The sequence below is a fragment of the Lepidochelys olivacea genome (assembly GCF_965140295.1).
Source record: "Lepidochelys olivacea isolate rLepOli2 genome assembly, chromosome: 22".
In the NCBI taxonomy this organism is placed as follows: domain Eukaryota; kingdom Metazoa; phylum Chordata; order Testudines; family Cheloniidae; genus Lepidochelys; species Lepidochelys olivacea.
In genome coordinates, this window is record NC_140432.1 from 3,690,471 (window position 1) to 3,714,232 (window position 23,762).

The 23,762-nt window shown below is 45.7% G+C and overlaps 1 protein-coding gene across 7 annotated transcripts in view; it reads right to left on the reverse strand.

The window, feature by feature from the left end:
* The window catches only part of PKNOX2 (PBX/knotted 1 homeobox 2), a 689,215-nt gene that overhangs the window by 313,935 nt on the left and 351,518 nt on the right, over positions 1 to 23,762 (reverse strand). For 6 of the 7 annotated variants that reach the window (XM_084611727.1, XM_084611723.1, XM_084611725.1 and 3 more), the window contains one exon: positions 18,139 to 18,247. The exons of the other annotated variant lie outside the window; for it this stretch is intronic. In XM_084611727.1, coding sequence (XP_084467853.1) covers positions 18,139 to 18,225 — 87 coding nt within the window. In that variant the 5' untranslated portion in view covers positions 18,226 to 18,247. The remainder of the gene's footprint in view (positions 1 to 18,138; positions 18,248 to 23,762) is intronic. 7 annotated transcript variants of the gene reach the window in all.

Below are 23,762 nucleotides of genomic sequence, written 5' to 3' on the forward strand. Positions count from 1 at the left end.
ACACTCAGCTAGCTTTTATGAAGAATCCCTTCCCATCCCCATCTGCCTCAGCTCCAACTTCAAGTCCCTACTCGGAATCCCTGTCTGGAAAGAGGATTGTAAACTATAGCCTTAGATTTTTAACAAACAAACAAGTAAGAAAGCAACAAAAGTTAATGGTAACCCTCGAGATACAAGCAGTACCTGCCAAACACCAACCTGGTAGGGGAGTGGCACCATACGTGAAAGAAAGCATAGAGCCAAATATACTAACACTCTTAAATGAATCAAACTGTACCATAGAATCTCTATGGGTAGAAATTCCGTGCTTGAATAATAAGTATAGCAGTAGGAATATACTACCGACCACCTAACTAGGACAGTGATGGTTATTGTGAAATACTCCAGGAGATTAGAGAAGCCAAAAAATAGAAAACTCAATAATAATGGTGGATTTCAACTATCCCTATACTGACTGGGTACCTCACCTCAGAACGGGATGCACAGATAAAGTTTTTAGATATTGTTACTAACTGCTTCTTGGAGCAGCTAGTCCCAGAACCCACAAAGGGAGAGGCAATTCTTGATTTAGTGCTGAGGGGAGTGCAGGATTTGGCCCAAGGAGTGAATATAGCTGGACCACTTGGTAATAGAGATCATAATATGATTAACTTTAACATCCCTGTGTGGGGGGGGTTGGGGGTGGGGGGGGGAGATTAACAAAGAAGCCCACAACAGTAGCATTTAACTTCAGAAAGGGGAACTACACAAAAATGAGGAAGCTAGTTAAATGGAAATCAAAAGGAACAGTCACAAGAGTGAAATCCAGCAAGATGCATGGACGCTTTATAAAAATACTATACTAGAGGCTCAGATTAAATGTATACTCCAAACTAAAAAGAATAGTAAAAGGACCAAAAAAGTCAACAATGGCTAACCAGAGTAGAAGAGGTGTGGTTAAAGGCAAAAATGGATCCTTTAAAAACTGGAAGTCATATTCTACTAAGGACAATAGGAAGGGGCATAAACTTAGGCCAGTCAAGTGTAAAAGCATAATCAGGCAGGCCAAAAAGGAATTTGAAGCGCAACTAGCAAAAGACTCAAAAACTAACAAAAACTTTTTTAAGTACATCAGAAGCAGGAAGCCTGACAAACAGTGGGGCCACTGGACAATCAAGGTGCAAAAGGAGCACTCAAGGAAGATAAGGCCATTGCGGAGAATCGAAATGAAATTTTTGCGTTGATCTCCACTGCAGAGGATGTGAGGGAGATTCCCACACCTGAGCCATTCTTTTTCGGTGACAAATTTGGTGAATTATCCCACATTGAGGTGTCAATAGAGGAGGTTTTAGAACAAATTTATAATTAAACAGTAATAAATCCCCAGGACCAAATAGAATTCACCCAAGAATCCTGAAGGAACTCAAATATGAAATTACAAAACCACTAACTGTGGTATGTAATGTAACCTATCATTTAAATCAGCTTCTGTACCAGATGACTGGTGGATAGCTAATGTGAAACCATTTTTTAAAAAATGCTCCAGAGGCGATCCTGGCAATTACAGGCCAGTAAGCCTAACTTCAGAACCAGGCACATTGGTTGAAACTATAGTAAAGAACAGAATTATCCGGTACACAGACAACACAATTTGTTGTGGAAGAGTCAACACAGCTTTTGTAAAGGGAAACCAAGTGTCACCAATCGACTAAAATTCTTTGAGGGCATGTGGACAAGGATGATCCAGTGGAAAGTCTTTGACAAAATCCCTCACCGCAAAGGCTCTTAAGCACAGTAAGGAGTCTTCTCATTGATCAGTAACTGGTTAAAAGACAGGAAACAAAGGGTAGGAATAAACTATCTGTTTTCAGAATGGAGAGAGGTAAATAGTGGTATTCCCCAGGAATCTGTTCTGGGACAATGTTGTTCAACATATTCATAAATGATATGGGAAAAGGAATAAACAGTGAGGTGGCAAAATTTGCAGATGATACAAAATTACTCAAGATAGTTATGTCCAAAGCTGACTGCAAAAGGGATCTTGCAGAACTGGGTGACTGGGCAACAAAATGGCAGATGTAATTCAGTGTTGATAAATACAAAGTAATGCACATTGGAAAACATAATCCCAACTATACATATAAAATGATGGGGTCTAAATTAGCTGTTACCATTCAAGAAAGAGATCATGGAGTTGTGGATAGGTCTCTGAAAACATCTGCTCAATGTGCAGTGGCAGTCGAAAAAGTGAACAGAATGGTAGGAACCATTAGGACAGGGACAGATGATAAGACAGAAAATATCCTAATGCCACTATATAAATCCATGGTACGCCCTCACCTTGAATACTGAGTGCAGTTCTGGACACCCCATCTAAAGACAGATAAATTAGAATTGGAAAAGGTACAGGGAAGGGCAACAAAAATGATGAGGGGTAAGGAACGGCTTCCATATGACCAGAGAATACAAAGCCTGAAACTGTTCAGCTCGGGAAAGAGACCACTCAAGGGCTATATCAGGGATGGCCAAACTGTGGTTCGCAAGATGCATGAGGCTCTTTTACCATGAAAGTGCAGCTCGTGGAGCCCCCTTCCCCCAACTCCACCCCCATTCTCCACCTACCAGACTGGGGAGGGGAGCTCGAGACCACTGCCTTGCAGCAAGGTGGTAGGTTAGGGGCTTCTGCTCAGCAGGGAGGGGGGAGTCTCAGGGCTTCAATCCTGCAGATCATATGTGCTGTGGCTCATTGCTTCTGCAGGAGCAGAGCTGAAGCCCTAAACCCTCCCACAGGGTGCCTCTCAAGCCCTGGCAGGTGCACCCCAGCTCTCGAACTGCTGAAGACTGTCATATGGCCACCCCTGGGCAATATGATAGATATCTTTAAAATAATGACTGATGTGGAGAAAGTGAATAAGTGCTATATACCCTTTCATAAAAAGAAAAGGAGTACTTGTGGCACCTTAGAGACTAACCAATTTATTAGAGCATAAGCTTTCGTGAGCTACAGCTCACTTCATCAGATGCAGAAAGCTTATGCTCCAATAAATTGGTTAGTCTCTAAGGTGCCACAAGTCCTCCTTTTCTTTTTGCGAATACAGACTAACACGGCTCTTACTCTGATACCCTTTCATGTAGCACAAGAACCAGGGGTCACCCAATGAATTAATAGGCAGGAAGTTTTAAACAAACAAAAGAAGTGTTTCTTCACACAATACACAGTCAACCTGTGGAACTCATTGCCAGGTGATGTTCAAGGTCAAAAGTATAACTGGATTCAAAAAAGAATTAGATAATTTAATGGAGGATAGGTCCATCAATCGCTGTTAGTCAAGATGGTCAGGGATGCAACCTCAGGGTCTGGGTGTCCCTAAGCCGTTGACTTCCACAGTCCCTGCCCTGTTCTGTTCATTCCCTTGGAAGCACCAGGTATTTGCCATTGTTGGAAAACAGGATACTAGGCTAGATGGACCATTGGTCTGAATGGTTCGGGAAGGTTAGCCCCCGGCTGGGCCCGCCCTGCTTGCCTGAGGTCCCGCCCCTCCCGCTCCCTTCCCTCTCTGGAGCCCAGAGTCCCCCTCTCCCCCGCAGCTGCCAGCCTCTCCCCCCACCCCAGAGCTCCGGGCGGGCACTACGCAGCCCCCTCCAACCCCCGAGCGCCAGACGGGTGGCATGTGGCCTCCTCAGCCTCCGAGCAACAAGCAGGCGGCATGGCCCCCAGCTCCCCCAAGACCCCTGAACACAGGGTGGGCATCTCCAGGGCTGGCAGCCCCCCCACCGAGTGCCTGGCAGTGCAGCCCCAGTCACCCCAAGTCCCTGCTGCAGTCCCCTCCAGCACTTCAAAAGTTCCCTCCCTGGAGGTGCGCATTTGGTATTTTTTCACAGCATCAACACCGAGTTGAGCTGACAAGCACGCTTATCATCCCAGGCCTTTGGCTTGGTCTGCCTGTCAGTGAGGTTAGTTTGAACAACCTCCATCATGTCTCTTAGCTCTTTTTTGAACCTTTGTACTTACTCACTGGCTCCTCCTCTGCCTCAGTGTCCCCTTCCCAGGAGTCTCTGATGGGGTCCCCTCACTTTCCTTACATATGGAAAATCAAAAGGCAAACCCTGTAGACTCCCTTGTGGCAGTTCCCTATAAGCAAATAGGGCAACATTTCATGCCAGTCCCAGACTCGCTTGCTGGCAAACATAGCCAGCACTGATTTCAGGTCTCACTGAACCTTTCCACCAGACCATTTGTCTCTGGATGAGATGGGGCAGCCTTTAGTTGTTTGACTTCACACAACCTCCACAGTTCACTGCCTAGCTGGGACATGAAATATGATTCATTATCTGACCAAATCTCTTTAGGGAAACTCATTCTGCTGAAAACCGTGAAAAGGGCTTTTGCCACCAAGTCAGCTACTGTGTTAGCTAGACCTACAGCCACTGGATATCTAGCAGTAAAATAACTCCAACCAAGATATATCTCTTCCCCCTTTGGGCAGGACATGGCATAGGTCCCACAATGTCCATTGCTACCCTTAAAATGCCTCTTGTTTTACAGGCAAGGGATGTCCTGCAGGTCTCTTTCTCTTTTGATAGGAGTCACAAGATCTGCAACACTCTCTTGCATTATTCTGTATTCTTGGACAGTGAAAATTCTTCTTGAACTTACTGTAGGTTCTCTGTGCCCCCAGGTGACCAGCAAAAGGACAGACATGTGCTAGCCACCTTACCTCCCCACGGTGCTGGGCAGGGGGCTTTATCTTTCCCCATGGGGGCTTTCCTATACAATCTCCCTTCCTCTTCAGAAAATCTTTCCCCATTTTCCCTCACTGGGGTCCCCTTAAGGATGTGCCCACAGGTACTTTCTAGTGTGGGATCTATTCTCAGGTCATCTGCAAAACCCTGGCTACAGACCACCTGAACAGCAGCCCCTTCACCTACTAGGAATAACTCCTCTCCCTTCAGCTGTGTGAGCTCCATGCTCCTCTGCTATGCAATGCAATGCGGGAGCTGGCCTTGGCCCCTCCCACACCTCAAAGCACAGTGGTTCCTCGTCCCGCTGAACAGGGGTTGGGGCTGGGGCCACCCCCTCCCCACACAGCTGCCTTTGCGTCTGAACAATTCTGAGATTACACAACAATATTCCTTCTGGCTGCGAGTTACTATATTAACTGATTTAGCCACAGACTAAATATCATTTCCCACAAGAGTTGCTATCGGAATACTATCCAGCTCTCCAACTTTTAAGGTTCCACCTAAGCTTTCCAACTCCAAAAGTACCACAGCCAAAGGTAGAGGAATTTTATATCTTCCCAATGCCAGGAGTTCTACCTCCTGGCCAAGTAACATGTTATTCTCTCTGAACATGCTTTCCTGATCACAGAAATCTGGGCTCCAGTGTCTCTCCACCCTAGATGCTCTGCAGGGCTACAGGGCCTCAGCATATCCATGAGGGAGAGGGAATGGAAGTTGCACTGGAAGTCTCAGAAAGAACTGGCTATGGAGAATCCCTCCTATTTTAACAGTTCTTTCAACTGCAAACAGGAATACAATATCCCTGCATTTCCCTTTTGCTCCTACCACACCAGCAGAAAACAAGGTGCAGTGGAGATCAGCCAAAACACCATAGTCAACTCAGAGTGCTCACAAAAGGAAACCAAGAGGAGTGGTGAAACAAGCAAAGGATGACGCCAAAGTTCAACAAGCCATAAAACCCGCACCAAGGTGTCGTTTGTGCAAAGTGACCTTTCGCACCAAAGGGACACATTAAGGAGATGAGCATAAAGGGGCCATGTGACTCAGACAGGCTCATAATGTGCAGATTTCACTCCATCATAAAAGCCTCCCGAAGGTGGCAAGCAGGTCTCAGCATTGCAGAGTACAGCTCTTAGTCCCATAGGTGAGAAAGCCTGAGATGACAATCTTATCTCTCACTTAATCATATCTTCGCTGCAAAAAATTAACTTGCCTGCCCCTTTCCCCTCACACTCAGACCAACACATCAGGTGGAACTGACTCCAGGTGCTTTCTGGGGAGGGAGGGGATTTCAGTCCAATTCTGACCTCAGGCCAGGCAAACCAACAGGACACAGGAGAGGAAAATGGCATACTTCTCCCCAAGGAGTTCCCCAAAATGTGTAGGGGTAGGAGTGGCTTTGGCAGGGGGTTCTGCCCCCAAATTTTGTGATACCAGGACATGTACAGGACACTTGTTCATGTGGGGTCCTGTGCCCTCCACTTCATTATTGGGGCCATATCCCCACTTTTCTGGCTCTAGCAGAAGGCTTCAGGACTTCCTTAGCCAGCCCCAGGAACTCCCCATGAAGGATTTCACAGCATCGAACGCAAAGCTCTAGAGATGCTAATGAAGCATCATCTACATTAACCGTTCTGTGTGGTGCGTGGTGGCGGAGGACAATATCTATCCCACATGTACCTGTCTCTGGCCCCCTCCCTCCTACCCTGGATTCTGATCTCAATGGGGCTACTCACATAGTAAGGTACTATTGACACACAATCTGACCCATGATCAGCAGTGACATAGCTATCACTTAAACTGTCATCACAGGCTTCAGCGCCAACAAGCTCTGGAGATGAACAAGGCAGTTCACAGCTCTCAGTTTTGGATGTCTACAGACTCAGTCACATTCACAGAATTACCTTTGCAGCCATAGGGGCTAGAAACGTGTTTTAAGAGGAAGCTTAAATTTTGCAGAAACCACTGAAGTTGCCACACAGAGGCTGGTCCCACTCCCAGGTTGCTACAGCCTCGCCTGTGGCTGTTCCCAAACCCCACGCCATACACTGTTGCCATTTATGCTGCAGGCTGGCCGGCTGAAGTATGGCTTTCACAGGAAGTGCAACGTGAGCAGCACATTTCCTTTTAAAGTCCTAAAAATAAATCTGATGTGAAAATTTCGATTTCAGAATGTAAAAAAACCTCATTAACATTCATTTGGAGCCATTCAAAGGGCACTGAAAGCCTCTTTAGTAAAGTGTCACCAAACCTCACACTGAGGCTTTGTTTCCAGTGGCCACAGAGGCTATAGTGAGGTGAGGGAGAGTCATTGCAACTATACTGCAACATTTGGAAGAGGCCAACTTGCCATAATGTGCATTAGGAAAGGAAAGTTGCTGCGAGTGTGAGTTTGGCTTTAACTTAAACTTATTTAAAGGATTTTCAAGGAACCATTCAAGGCATAAACGAGCACCCAGAAGCAGTGAACCAATCAGCTAAAAGCTTTCATGAGGGCTCATCAAGTGACTCAAACAATTAGTATCTAGATCAGCCTGAGACCACATAGCTCCAGAGAAAGCATGCTGGACACCAGAGAGTGTGCTGAGATCAGCCGTACAATGGAGACTGCAGCACAGACTACATCACCATGCGGTCCCAATAAATGTGGCTGCAAGGGATACTTTCAATAATATCTCAGCCAACCAACAGAAACCATGATGGACCCTGATGGCAGAAAGATGAAAAGGGAGATGGCTGAGGAGACAGCCACGTTGGCTATGGTTTATGTCACAGATTTCCTGTTCAGCTCTGAATTCAAAACAGCCACACTAGTCAGTTTTGCTGCTTCTTCTAAATAAAATAATTCCTTCGGGGGGGGGGGGGACAGATGAATGCCACAATTATTCTGCTAGACTAACAACAGAATGGGCTGCAAAGCTTCCAGAGAATGACTACCAGTGCCATACATAGCAGTAATTCTGGGGCTACAGTTGTCCCTCCAGGCCTGTGCACTGCAGATACATCACCCAAAGCAATTATCCATTAATCATCCCAAGGAGAGATGCTTAATGTTTAAATATGCAACTGTCACAAAATGCAGCACTGCTTAGCACTGCTTGGCTTTTGAGTCTGAATTTTTCACTATGGAAAAGTTTTGTTTTTAAAAGATTCTATAAAAACATTCTCTCTCTCTGGAGCTCAGCATCAGAGTGTGTGGAAATGACAGGAAAACAGCATGAAGGTGAGGGCTACCTCTGTAACACAGAAGGTGCATTGGATGTGCAGAAAACAAATGGCTTTTAAGTATAGTCCCTAACTGTACCATTCTCCACACATATATTAGCCAAAGATATGCTAGCTACACTTCCTCTGCGGTCCGAAGAGCCCTGCCCCTCCAATCACAGCACCTTCCAAAGACATTCCCCATTCAAACCATGATCCTCAATCCAAATAGATATATGAGCTGCAAGGCTGATGTGACCATTGAGATAAAAGCCCAGAAATGTGAGAGCAAGTGATCTGACTTTTCTCTAGCATCTTCCATTCCAAAGTCGTTTCTAAACTTAAACTGATATACACGATGAACTTTAGTCAGACATCTCTTCATCTGGTATTGAACAGAGTCACTTGGCTAGTGAAATGCCACTGGTGTAACAGTGCACAGTCCCACCGCACAACAAATTAGCACAGGAAGTGAAGGATGGCATGTCCAACAGGTAATATGTTCTAAACCCCCGTATTAGCTAATGAGGGACCCTTCTCTCTCTTTCTCTGTCGAAACCATTGTTATGTCCTAGTTTTCCAATGATACCCCAGAGCACAGCACTCTGTGACACCATGGACACAATTAGTCCCATGTCTGGAATGCCATGCCGTGGGTCGAATGATATCACTGCAATTCATGGGATTAATAATGGTATCAGCGACATAGAAGAATTTTGTATTCTGGGAGGTCTTTGGGGAAGCAGGAGTTCCCAGAGGGACTCACAGAAGGGAGTAATCACTGGAGAGGTAAGTTTAAATGATTTCACTGTTGGATGTCGGCAGAGCCTATATAATGGGGCACATACTTCTAGCCTTAACTGAGATCTGTTTCAGCTCTGTAATGCACCTTTAAGATTCCCTCCCATCCATCTTGTAGCCAGTAAAAATCTTTTCTAGAGATCCAGTTGGCTCCTGAGCTTGCTTCACAGGACAGTCTTGCCACCATAGATACACATAAAGTTCCAGGAGTACATGTGTAAGCAGAGTCAGGATGCGCTCCACCCTGACATCTGGTGGTGAGGTGTGGCAAGTTGTGGAAAAGAACTTCAAGGGCCGATCTCATTTGCATAGGCACACCCACCCCGCCTAGAATGAGGCCATAGCTGTCCAAATGGTCACTTTGGCTGCTGTGGGTTCCCCAGTGTCTCTGTTATTGGGGCAGGAAGAATAAATTGTTATTACACTGATTATGGGAATCAAAGACAGTGGAACTGTACTTGGCCTTTTTTTATGATGGAGGGACTCGCCATCAACTAAGTAGCATTCGCCAGGCAAGGGACATGGGTTCCAATTCTCTGTGAATGGAGAAAGGGTGGGGATGGGTATTAATACTTGGTGGCATGGGCTACCTGGTGAGGGCCTTACATGCTAATTGCACTTCTTTCTCTATTAGGATTTTTTATTCCATTAGTTACAGGCTGCTGAGCTGAATTCCCTTTGGGCTAATGGTGCACCCGCACTGAGACTCCCCTACTACAAGCTGAAATCACAAAAGAGCTAAACTTACTAAGAGCTGAAATCACTGAGTGTTGTGTTAAGTAGTGGGGGAGCCTGAAGATATATGGTGGAGCAGTTTGCGGGACGGCTGGAGCGGCTTGTGGAGCAGAGCAGTTTGTTGGCTGCCTAGAGCAGCTCATGGGGCAGCTGGCAGAGCGGAGCCCCATGGAGAGGTGGGGCCATCAGCTTTGGACCACGTAAGGTGCCCCTTAACCCCCCCACCACCCCAATCTCCACCCAGGTTGGGAGGTAAAACTCTGCAGATAAACTTTTGAACTCTGGGGCTGCCCTGACCAGGGACAGAGACTTTTGGGTCGTTGGACTTTTGGGACTTTGAGTGATTTTGGGTTGCTGGACTCAAGAACCAAAGGGAAAGGACATGCCCCAATTTGCTTGGGGTGGGTTTTTTTGCTCATGGGTTGTGTTATGAATGCTGTTGGTGGCGTTTCCCCAACATAATGCCACATTGTTTCTCTCTGAAACACTGGAATGCGTTACCTAGGGAGGTGGTAGAATCTCCTTCCTTAGAGGTTTTTAAGGTCAGGCTTGACAAAGCCCTGGCTGGGATGATTTAACTGGGAATTGGTCCTGCTTTGAGCAGGGGGTTGGACTAGATGACCTTCTGGGGTCCCTTCCAACCCTGATATTCTATGATTCTATGATTCTATGATTCTGTTATTAAAAGGCTTTTTGCTACACTCAGACTCTGTGCTTGGGAGAGGGGAAGTATTGCCTCTTGGAGGCGCCCAGTGGGGGTGGTATATATTTGTCCCAGGTCACTGGGTGGGGGCTCGAGCTGGTTTTGCATTGTGTTATTGGAATGGATCCCCTAGATACTGAACCTGGCCCTTCTTGCTGCCAACTCTGACAGGCAGAAGGGTTACACATGCCCCTGTGTGCATCCCCCTCAGCCCCATGCACCCACATCCACCCTGTCCAGCAGAGTGGCCCAGTATTCTTTCTATGTGAATTTAATTGTCCTCTATGTATCACAATATCTGTTACCCAAGTTGGTTGGCCTTGGCCTAGTTCTTCACCTTTATTGTAGGATGGTCCATTCCCTTCCTCCATATGTTACTATGTGAGTTCTGTAACTGTAAGCTCTTCAGGGAAGGGGCTGTCGGGCACCTAGTCTGCTTTTGGCTGCTAGATTACAATACACAATAATGCTGAAATGAGATGAGAGGATGGTGTAGTAGGAAGAAAGCCTAAGCCATTGTATCAGAGGCCTAGTATGAGGCCTGAGGCCTGAACTAAAGTAATGGTCAACACTTGCTAATATAAAGCAAAGTTAAGTTGTACACAAGAGGCAGGCCCTGCTCACAGAATTTGGCAAGCGTAAGGCTGATATTGCAAAAACACATACTCCTAAGAGGTGCTAGGCACAAAACACTCACGTAAAAACATTCCAGAAGGGTGGTACCAGAACACCCCAATAAACACATTCCCCAAAAATAACAGGAACAGTCTGACCCATCTTAAGGATAAGGTCAGGATAACAGCGTGATGAATAGAGATGTGTTGATCAAACCTACAGCTACAAAGCAGTGGGTGGAACCCTGATATGTCAAGAGTAATATGGAACTTGTTTGTATTGGTGTATAAAGATGTATCTCAGAGGGAGTGGTCTTTGTCTGGCCTAGGGATAGTGAAAAGTCCCACCACTATGTGAGCCGGTCCATTGTCACAATCATGCATGTGTTAGTGTACCTGTAACCATTGAGCCGGGGCATTAGCACTGTGCTTCGTCAGCAATAAACCTGACGAAGTGCCTTTGCTACGAGCTAAGTGTGTAAATTTATAGGGCGGTTCACTCGAGGTCTGCTGTGCCAGCTGTCTGCACAGACTAGGACAGCACACGGGAGAACACACATGCAGCCAAACATCTGACAACGCTGGTGACACCTAGGACAATTCTCATACACACATGCACACACTTGTATCCGTATCATGCTTGTTCACACAGATGTGTTCATGCACACACATGTGCACCCCCCCCCCCGCCCCCACAGACTTAAGTGTTCTCTGGGACATAGTTTACAGTACAGGTGTTTCTCATCTGTAAAACTCAGGAGTTGTCTCCAAGTATCCCAGGGACACCTATTCATTTATATCAGCTGCTCTAGCTGTAGTGAGAGCCATCTGAGGAATGAACCAAATTCTCAAAGCATGCTTCAAATAAACAAACCAGTGTTTAGCAAAGAGGCAAAAGGGATGTTCCTATTTTTGCACCAACAAAGCAGATCATTTATGGTAGAAACTCAGAGTTTTTCAGACCAAGGCAAATCAAGTTCTTACTGGGCATCACATTTTGGAATAACTTGAAGTGCTCCCCACTGAATGCAGATATTACCATAAATGTGTGGTTGGAGCCTCCAGCTCGGTGGCTGAAATGGTGCAGTACAGCTTGGCAAACATGGGCCAACATAGAAATGCATGTTTGAAGCAGCAATTGATTTCTCCTGGGACACAAGAGCGTTTGGCATCCGGACTAGCCATGAAAGCCCCTTTCAGCAGCTGTGATTTGTTAATCCACAGTATAATATGAATTAAATAAGGCTCTTCACACTTAACTAACACCACCTCCCCACCCCCAATCTACATTCTTTTGTAACATTTGGGTCTTGCATACAGCTATCTACTAATCCCTTCAACCCTAAACATCTCCCAGCTGCTGATTACAGCCATTATGGAGGAATTCCAGCAACTCAGACCCAGTGCACATTTAATCCTAAAGCTGTTAGACTCTTTGAGGAAATGGGCCTTCAGTTTAAAACTGTTACCCTTAACTAATGGAAAGGGAGGCATTCTGTTTATGTCCTAAGCATACCACAGAGCCTGAGAGCTCATGCCTTTGCTTACTTTACATGTTGTATTTGTCTGTTCATGGAAGGTCACTGATGGATGGGCTTGTTTGGAAGAGGGAGCCAGAAGCTGGGCAGCAAAAGGCAGCAGCTCTCTGCATCCCCTGTGGGACTATTTCTACTGCCCCGCCCCTCTGTAGTGATCAGTATGGGCAGGCAGACAGCGACTCATCCTCTAGCCACAAATGAGAGATCTCCGCGCCTCCCAGTCTGCAGGAGGGGAAACAGCTTCACAGGGATGTGCCTAAGGTCGCAGGGTTGGTCACTAGCGGAGCTGGGTACAGAATCCAGAACTCCTGATTCTCAGCCCCACACTAACCCCTAATGGCCAGATTCTCAAAGAAGCTCAGCTCAGCTCCTGCTGTGAGCTCCCAAAGGCCTGAGCAAGGACTGGGGCATAAACTGCACCATCCCAGGAGTAGTCCTGGTGGCTTTGTGCTCCTCTCTTGCTCCAGGAGGGCAATGATTTTCTATTTGCCTATACCCGCAGCAGATTGCTGCCCACTCAGCCCCATGCATTCTGCTGTGCTGGCCAAGCAGAGCTAGTTCCCAAACTGTGTTCTGTGCATCATTGTTGGTGACCTGCAAAGCGCTGGCAGGTCACATAGTGCAGGATCCTCCTTGTTTCCAACTAATCATAAGAGCCTGGAAGCCTGAAGAAGCAGCTAGGAAAGAAGGAGCAGGAACAAGCCAAGTTGCCTCGCCTAGAGGCCATTGCCACACAAGACTGGGAGGACAAACATAAAGCATTGCCAGGGACCGGAACTACCACAAGGGGGAGCCATCACTTGGGAAGAGTAATGGGAACTGCCACAGGGAGAGTCCTGGAAACCAGGGGAATTAGATGTCAGGAAAGTATGTACAAGTGCAGGGAGCAGGGAACATGCAAGGGAGCAAGATCGGGGAGAGGGAACAGAACAGATCAAAGTGGGAGATGAAATAAAGAGCACAGCAAGCCAAGTGATTACTTTCTTTCCCAAAAAGGACAACACGCTTATTGCATTGAATTCAGTAAAGGGGTTCAGCTTCCCCAGGGTGACCCCCCAGAGCCTGTGAGAGATGGAATTAACTTACATGAGAAAAAACTAAAGTGACTACGAACAAACTTCTGAGAATAAAAATGGGCAAATAACTGAAAATGGAATAAGAGCGAGATAAGGTGGGTGAGGTACTGTCTTTTATTGCACCAGCTTCTGTTCGTGAGAGAGACAAGCTTTCTGGAATTGTTTGAACACTAGCTCTAAATTCACTGAATACATTATTTGGATGAGCTCCACTCACGCTGCAACTGATGAGAGCGACAGAGGGCTTGTCTACAGGTGCAGCGGTATGTGCAAGAGGGTGTGAATTCTAAACCACACTGCGTTGCATGTTAGCTGGCCATGTAGACCTAGCTGGCATGCACTAAAAGGTCCCTAGTTAAGGTACCATGCAACACAGTGGTGGTTGGAATACACACCCCTCTCATGTGCACTCACTGTTGTGCCTTGCAAGGAACCCTGAGACAACGAGAGTGACACCTTCGTAGATAAAGAAAAAGAAACCTACCAGTTTTCCAGGAACTGAACTGCCTCTATGGTTCTTATCTGCTTTAACGGTCACAATATTTTTGATATGACTGATTCCCAGCCACGTCACAGAGTGGCTTAGACACGTTAAAGAGTAAACAACATAATTACTGGTGGGTCCGAACCCAACCCTCACCTCCAAACCCCTGTAATTTTTAGGGAGGAGGCCCCGGCTTCCAATTCAAGGCTCTTCATCAGAACCTGCTCGGAGTACGCTGGTTCCAGATTAGCTCCAGTGCACAAAGGGATCTGTTCTCTGGATTCAGTTGCAAGCAGACAATATATCAGAAGAGCTGATGTCATGAGGCACCTGTCAAAACTGGGCTAAAACCTACTAGAAAAGCTGGTGAGATTTCTGCACTATCAGATCTGAATCTCCCGATTCAGCTTTGAACACAAAGCTCTGTGCCCAACCTAGCCCCACCATGGATGGAAACGCTGCCTTTTCAGCCCCTGTCATGACAGAGCCACTAATGCAGCTGCTTTTAGAAAAGGTAGGTGTGTTGACCCAACGAGCCCAGCACAGATTGTGAAGCACCCCTGGTATTTTGCAGCAATTGAATCTAAATAATGTCACAAAACTCCATGTCTAAGACTTTTGGGTACTTTGGCAGACATTCTTTATAACAACTAAATCCTTATTTGCACTTGGACAGAGGTTTGTTCCAACCCTTAGAGCCACATTATATAGGAAGTATTTTTTCCCTGAGATAGGTTGCCAATTTTTTAAAAAATAAATCAAAACATTGTTTACATTTTCTTATGGTTTCTTCCCCTAGCTTCTATTTAGTTAAAGGGTTCATATTTCTAGCTTGTTAACCTACAAGTTGTGCTACGCACATGATGGGGGGTGAGGGCGTAAGTATGCAGAACTGAATGGAAAAGCCTTTACCGTTTCATTCCATGCATTTTTACCTCCTTGAAAAGTTGCTTTTCTGCAAAATATTGGGGTCATGGGGCAGAGAGGAGAAGGAGCTGTTCTTCGGTTTGGTGCATAAAGTCCAGGCCTGTTTTCCAGAGCCAGTTCAGATAAGTCCCTGGATGTCAGGAATCCAGTGCCATCAAACTTGAACCCAACCCTTGCCCAGCCTTAACTCTGAAGATGAAACTCAAGAGGAACCTTACCAGGGGTCCAGATTTGAACCCTTTCACCTCCACCAACTCTAACTCCAAGCTGTCTAATTATTTGTGTGTCAGTAAAAGAACCATATTTCTGGCCATCTTCCTAAGTACAACTTAACTCCAGACCCTGAGAAACAGTCAGCCAGGCCTCTGGAAAGCAGCTAAATCAGGGAAACAGAAATAATACAATATGACTTAAACTATATGACTGTCCCAACCAATCCAGTTTGCAACTAGAAAATGCACTGTGAAACCAGCTCAGCATTTGTATGGGCATCCAAAGAGCAGAGACAATACTGTGCTTCTTTCGCACTTCATGCCCACTGCCACGCTCACTTCACTGCATGCCCACTGTGTGTTCGTCGCCCACTGCCAAGTTCCATTTCCATAGAAATGCCACAACCTCATTTTTAGTTTTGTTATGAATATTTCACACAGCTCCACCTTCTCGTGGCTTCAGTGCATTGAACCTAACGCTTCTCAACCTTTTCACACTGTGACCCCATGTTACAAAAGAAGAGTTTCTGGACCCACTTCCATCTTGTCATAGTACCCCTAGACTTGTTTGCCACCTACTGCACCCAGGATCCAGCAAAATAAAGAAGTCCTGAGATTTCCTTGCATATACATGTCCTCCTATCAAGCTCTTGGTCATAGAATCATAGAAGATCAGGGTTGGAAGGGACCTCAGGAGGTCATCTAGTCCAACCCCCTGCTCAAAGCAGGACCAATCCCCAATTTTTGCCCCAGATCCTTAAATGGCTCCCCTCAAGGACTGAGCTCACAACCCTAGGTTTAGCAGGCTAATGCTCAAACCACTGAGCTATCCCTCCCCTCAAGGGGAGGTCTAATGGGTCTGATAGCAAACACTCGTGTTTTAGAATTGTGTGGTCTACTTAATCTAACTCCTGATTGGTAAATATTTTTGCTGTTCTGTTCCTGGCTTGAACTAGACCATCTAAATTCAAATAATTTATTTGCTGATTTTCACTCTGAATGGATCACGCTTTCCTCACACTTAGTCATTCTCCACATTTATTCAATACATGTTGTAGGGTTGGTTTTTTTAAAATGAACTTTGTGGCTTTATAATGAAGAATTTGCTGCCAGCATTTGATGCTTGACATGCAAAATCTGATCTGTGTTGGTTGTTCGATTTTGGGCACATAAGCCACCTGCTTTTCTCTCCTGTGCCTTTTGGGGTGAGTGTAACTGATGGAATCAACAGCAGGGCTTGAAGTAGCACCTCAGGGAGAAAGAGCAGATAAACAGGATTAGGGGGGTTGCAAAAATCAAACCCTTCCTTCTGGGTGCCCCCCCAGCACTCCTTGAGATGTGGTTCCTGGGAACACCAGGCTATTGTAATGTTTACTGTGTGAGCCCCCATTCATTTTCCTGTTGCCATGCTGGCACAAAGTAACTGCCTGTGAATGTGGTTAAGAGTTTGCTCAGGTCCTTGTTTGGCTAGTTGAACTGGGGATGGTATTTGGGAGCCCCACATCTCTGCTGCCCCACTGCACACCATTGAAACACTCCAGCCTGGTGTGAGCACTTGAGCTTTCAGCTTCACTTTAACTTTCTGCCAGTGACTATGACATTGCTCAAAAGTCCCTGGAAAGAAACTACAGAAGGGGCTTGAGCAGCGCCAAAGAAAATTCACCTTGAAATCAGAGCGCAACCCCCAGGACCTGTTTTGTGATATTCACCCAACTCCAGGACGTTTGCCGCACTGGTGCTGCATTCTGAAACACAGGCTGATCCCTTAGCCAGCTTTGCATTAGACCTATCTACAGAAAAGTACTTGGCTAGTGTTTTAGCTGTCTGAGGACTTCAATGGGATTGACATGGTGGGGTGCAGGTATGGGTCAGAGTTGCGGAGAGTCCACAGCTGTCTTTTCTAAGCTTGTATCTTTTATAGTTCTCCAAGGAGAGAATTAACTCAGCAATGCAGCAGTGTCTCCTTTCAGCTGGCAGGCCTCCAGCTCCCCTCCCCCAGCCCTTTCCTCCCAAGTACTATATAGGCCAGCTACAGAGAGCTGAGCACTTTTCCTGCTTATCCCAGTGCTTGGTAAAGAAACTCCTCTTTGGAATCCAGGGCGAATTAAAAAAGGTCACTACCCATCCTTCCTTTCTCAAACGGATTAGGTGCAAAAGTAACAATTTTAAAAAGGCACCAAGAGATAGGACCAACAGTTCCAAAGGCAAAGCACTTTCACCCAGCGTAGGGGTGAAGTTTCACGCTATCTTGGAGTGAGTTCTTTCAGATCAAGCACATTGTGCAAAAAGCCATTCTCTGTGTGCCCTCTTTATACCCCTTCCCTCTTGGGAAGAATATCAGATGACACTACTGACACAACTTTTCAAAGTGTGTAAGGCTTTGTAAAGTGATTTAGGCGTTCCTGTGCTCAGCGTCACCCCAACATCTAACTGATTTAGGAGCTTAAATGGCATTTTCAAAAGGCATTTTAGGAACTTAGGAATCTAAATGCCATTGACTGTCTCCCAAACCTGTGTTCTGGACTCTGGCACAAAAGATCCCAGGGTAACATGTTCACACTTGGGAGTCTAAAGTTAGGCCAGGCCAGATTTTCTAAGGTGCCTAAAGATGAAGCTAGGTGTCCAGTGGGTTTTACAAAGTCATATGTATAAGTTAGTCCCATAGCTCCCATTAGAGTCAATGGGAGTCAAGCTACAAACTTATTCAGGTGTGTCTGAACATCCCAGGAGGTGCCTATGTGTATTTTTGGGCACCTAAATACCTTTGGTAATATGCTGCCTAGGGTATGATCTTTGCATTTGGGGATATATTTGGTTAGAGCAGGGCACAGAACAAAGTCCAGTCATGCATTGCAACTTCATTTGCATTTGGTTCTAGATAACAATGTGGGACCCTTCCATTTCTTGCCAGAATCAATGTTGCTTCGCACTTGGCAGCAATACCGATTCATAAGGAATTTTCTCTTTGGTGCTAAGTCCCCTGCTGGTTTTCTGCAGCATTCCAAACTCTTCTACAAAGGCTGTAAGTGGAAATGCATGGAAAGCCCCTGGGCAAGCCTCGCTGCGGCTGCGGCTGCATGTTTGAAGGGTGGTGTTGGATGTGAGCTCTGCAGCACACTCACCTGCTGGCTGTCTTGGTAAGGGGGAGGGGGCACACTCTGTGTGGCCATCATTGTCAGAGCTGGTGCTGGGGAGACATGTTGCATCATGGGATTGATTCACATCTAGAACCTGTTGATGGGAGAAAGTTCAGCTTGATTAACCAAAAGATGAGACACTGCCTGCTCCCGAGCGAATGCCGCTGACCATTGCTGCACTGGTCCTGCCAATGGGCTCAGCCTGCTGAGTCATTTCCCTCCGTGGCCCCTACAAATGAGCTCCTGCCATTAGAATTACTCAGACTCAAATCAGTTCGGTGGTGATGGCTGCCTTTGGTTGTGGTTTGAGGTGGCATAGTTGTGCTAACTGTACAAATCCGAAACCCTGACTCCAAGACACACTATGAAAACACAAATCCATCTCCTCACTATTCAGGGGGTGGTCATGTTGCCAACGGAAACTGGGTGAGAGGGGGGATGTCCTGAAATATTTCAAGCTTGTGATCAGCTCAAGCCCCTGGCCTGAAATATTAGTCAGAAGTAGAGGAACGAGCATTGCTATTGTTCATTGTCAGTTGCCAATGTCCTCAGTGCTGTGAAGCAAAGGAAAGGCATGGCTTCTGCTTGAAAAAGCTGACAATCTGATTCAGACACAGGAGCAGAGGTCCACTCCAGAGTCCAGTGGCTAGCAGGAGTTCACTCAGAAGATGATCAGTGATCATGGCTTTTTCTTTTCTCTGCTTCTGCATGGCCATTGAAATTGTCCTGGCAATGGCATGTGTAAAACACAGAAAACCATGAGTCCTGGGGTTTTCCAGAGCCAAGAAACTTCTCAAGTGCATGTTAGAGGAGGTGCTGGGTTCATCTTAGAAACTCCTGAGTTTTCGTAATTACCTGTATTTGGAGCTCTGAAACTCAGCCTTCCTCTCCTCCAGGCAGCCTGGGAACTCTCACTGGCCTTTCAGACATTGCAGATGGGAGTTCTCAAAGGTGCTGGGAGCAGAAGGAGCTTTTCAGTTGATGCTGCAGGTAATGGAGAAGCTGTGTATTTGAAAGCTCATACAAAGTCTTGCTTTATTGTGTGAGTAAACAAATACGAAGCCATTGCATCAACCAACTCTACTGTACTTTTAAAAATGTTTCTATAGCATCATGCACATTCTCCCCACAGGTAGGCGCCATTTATCTCGTGCCATATCAGCCTGGGACTAACATTAGTCACAGTGCAACTTGCAACAATATATTTGAAAATCTGTCAAGAGGACAGAAGAGTACAGGGTCACCAATTAGTCAAACATTGAATGACTAAGTCAGTTTCAATTCCATCCGCTGTCTTCTGATTCAAAACCTTCCCAAACATATACAATTATAGTATTAAAAAATAACCCCAAACAATGCTAAATCTAGGAGATTTACTGCATTAGGCAAACTGAAAAATCGCTCTACCTTTTTACCTATCATCATGTAATAGACATATAGAGACGACATTCTTTGCTCCCCAGGTAACCATTCTGCCTGTGGGATGCAAACAATTATGAGCCTAACTGCAAGTGAGGGAAATATTGAGAGGAAGTGGTCCTGTTAACAAGAGAAATTGTTTTCAGACTAGAAACACAAGATATCATTTTGCATAAACCCACTCTCTCATCGGCCCAAACACGCAAAAAATGCAGGAAAAAATCTTGAAGCATTTTGCAAAAATATGTTTTCCACAATTTCTCAGAGTCCTATTCCTAACATCCCAGAGGCAGCAGAAACATTAATTTTTGTGGTAACTTCTTCACTGAATTTCACAGAGTTATGCAGGAGATAACTGCTGTCTCTATAGAATCATAGAATATCAGGGTTGGAAGGGACCTCTGGAGGTCATCTAGTCCAACCCCCTGCTCAAAGCAGGACCGATCCCCAATTAAATCACCCCAGCCAGGGCTTTGTCAAGCCTGACCTTAAAAACTTCTAAAGAAGAAGATTCCACCACCTCCCTAGGAAACGCATTCCAGTATTTCACCAACCTCCTAGTGAAAAAGCTTTTCCTAATATCCAACCTAAATCTCCCTCACTGCAACTTGAGACCATTACTCCTTGTTCTGTCATCTGCTATCACTGAGAACAGTTTAGAGCCATCCTCTTTGGAACCCCCTTTCAAGTAGTTGAAAGCAGCGATCAAATCCCCCCTCATTCTTCTCTTCCGTAGACTAAACATCCCCAGTTCCCTCAGCCTCTCCTCATAAGTCATGTGTTCCAGTCCCCTAATCATTTTTGTTGCCCTCCACTGGACTCTTTCCAATTTTTCCACATCCTTCTTGTAGTGTGGGGCCCAAAACTGGACACACTACTACAGATGAGGCCTCACTAGTGTCGAACAGAGGGGAACAATCATGACCCTCGATCTGCTGGCAATGCCCCTACTTATACATCCCAAAATGCCATTGGCCTTCTTGGCAACAAGGGCACACTGTTGACTCATATCCAGCTTCTCGTCCACTGTCACGCCTAGGTCCTTTTCTGCAACTTCTGCCTAGCTATTCAGTCCCTAGTCTGTAGCGGTGCATTGGATTCTTCTGTCCTAAGTGCAGGATTCTGCACTTGTCCTTGTTGAACCTCATCAGATTTCTTTTGGCCCAATCCTCCCATTTGTCTAGGTCCCTCTGTATCCTATCTCTACACTCCAGCGTATCTACCTCTCCTCCCAGTTTACTTTCATCTGCAAACTTGCTGAGGGTGCAATCCACACCATCCTCCAGATCATTTATGAAGATATTGAACAAATCCGGCCCCAGGACCAACCCTTGGGGCACTCCACTTGATACGAGCTGCCAACTAGACATGGAGCCATTGATCACTACCCGTTGAGCCCGACAATCTAGCCAGCTTTCTATCCACCTTATAGTCCAGTACTAGTTTACTTTAAATAACTCTGAAGAAAGAATGCTGGAGTTTGATCAGCAGTGTTCTGTCTTCCAACAGAGCTTCTCCAATTTCGTCATTTAGGGGGGCAACAATCTTGGACTAAATTCATCCCTCCAGACCAAATCAATGGAGCAGCCCTGGGGTGGGACCAATTGTGGCCTCTTGTGCTGATGCCATTGCAGTATCACAGCTTGTTGCCATGCACTGACTGTGACGTCACCAAGTCAGCATTATGACTTGAATAAATAATCCTAGAGGAAGGGAAATCAGGTTGGCAGAGAGCAGACACTTAGTTATTTTTTGATAATGAACAAAAGCCATGGAGGGAAAGCCTCCAAGCTTGTGGACAGTACATAGTTATTTGTTGAAGTGTAAAACCTTCAAAAGATTTCACCATTGCAATAGTCTGGCTTTGACTCATAAATGATCTGGAAAAAGGAGTAAAGAGCGAGGTGGCAACATTTGCAGATGATACAAAATTACTCAAGATAGTTAAGTCCAGAGCAGACTGCAGATCTCACAGAACTGGGTGATTTGGCGACAAAGTAGCAGATGAAATTCAATGTTGATAAATGCAAAGTAATGAACATTGGAAAACATAATCCAACCATACATACAAAATGATGGGGGTCTAAATTAGCTAATACCACTCAAGAAAGAGATCGTGGAGTCATTGTGAACAATTTTCTGAAAACATCTGCTCAATGTGCAGCAGCCATCAAAAAAGCGAACGGAATGTTAGGAACCATGAGGAAAGGGATCGATAACAAGACAGAAAATATCCTAATGCCTCTAGGGGCAGGAATCACTTGATGGCCTTTTCTGTTAATTCCCTCTGAGGCACCTGGCACTGGCCCCTGTTGGAAGACAAAATACTGGGCTAGATGAATCATTGGTCTGACCCAGTCTGGCCATTATTATGTTCTCTGTATAAATCCATAGTACACCCACATCTTGAATACTGTGTGAAGATCTGGTTGCCCCATCTCAAAAGATATATTAGAAGTGGAAAAGGTTCAGAGAATGGAAATAACATGATTAGGGGTATGGAACAGCTTCCGTAAGAGGAGAGATTAAAAAGACTGCGACCTTCCAGCTTGGAAAAGAGACGACTAAGGGGGGGAATATGACAGAGGTCTATAAAAGCATGTACAGAAGGTAAATAAGGAAGTATCAGCAAAAAGAACAGGAGGACTTGTGGCACCTTAGAGACTAACCCATTTATTTGAGCATGAGCTTTCGTGAGCTACAGCCCACTTCAAGCTTATGCTCAAATAAATTGGTTAGTCTCTAAGGTGCCACAAGTCCTTTTCTTTTTGCGAATACAGACTAACACGGCTGCTGTTCTGAAAATCAATAACAGGGTTCATAAAAGAGCCAGATAAGTTCAAGAGCTTGAGAGGTCCATCAACGGCCGTTAGCCAGGAGGGGCAGGGATTCAACACTCTGCTGTGTCCCTAGCCTCTGTTTGCCAGAAGCTGGGAGTCAACGACAGGGGATGGATCACTCATTTGCCCTGTTCTGTTCATTCTCTCTGAAGCATCTGGCTTTGGCCACTGTTGGAAGACAGGATCCTGGGCTAGCTGGACCATTGCTCTGACCCGATATGGGTGTTCTTATGACTGTTATTTGCCTGACCCAGAGTGACCACCTGCACATAGAGGGGCACAATACTCCCTTCTGTAGCGTCCTATGCAGGGTTCCCAGAATGAGTCAGATCAATGGAAAAAATAACAGTGTTCAGTGCCTTGTAGATCTAATTGGCAAAGGGCAGAGGCAATGCACACAGTCAATGCTCTGTTAGGGATGTTCAGAAATAGTGACGAGGAAGACAGCAAAGAACTAAATTCCTAAGAAAAAAGAGAGCAACAGCAAAATACACAGATCTTGGCAGGTTCCAAAGAAAGAACAGGGCATACCTAGGAGTCAGAAGTACCACTGAGGCACAGAATGGCTTCTGTAGGCTCCGAAGTAATTCAGTACTGAGTCTGGGCAACATCCCTACATGTGCTTAAAGACCAAAAGGACCCTATAAGAATTAAATGTAAGTTGGTGTCCCTTCTGGGGAGCCAGTGCCCATTTAATTCAGTGAAAATATTTCCGTTGACTTCCATGGGCTTTGGATCAAGCCCTTGTTCTGGAACAAGTCAAGGAAAGTGAATCCTATTTATCATCATCAGGGCACATGCAGCAGGCTGAGAGCACAAGCTATGGATGCAGAAGGAGATAGTGAAGGATGAACAAATGTATCAGGACAGAGGAGAAGAAGAGAATTTGTAATCATTCCCTGCAGAATGCCGGAGAACATCTACAAAGAAATCAAAGACACAATGTGTCAAGGTGATGGGTGGCCAAAGGCAGTGGTCCTAGGGACTATTGCCAGGCTGTTCTCACCTGCACTAGGGTCAGGGCAGAGAATTCACTCCCCAGTGCCTCTATTCTCAGGGGCACTCAGTGGGAGCTAAGTGCTGTTGAGGGCTGTGAGAACAAAAACTTGCTGGAAGTTGAAACTATAAGACACTCTGCCTTGTGTGGGCTTTAACTAGCTCTAAAGTCTATAGGGTAGCAAACAGACTTATGGTAATGGGCAGCCTCCTCATCCAGAAGGTAGAGAATCGGGCAGAGGAATCTTGAATCTACCTCTTGTTAAGAGGAATGAATTGTACATGACTGTGGAAATAATTCATAGGCTTGCTAGCAGTGACCATTCATTTAGCATTATATGAACTGAGAACACC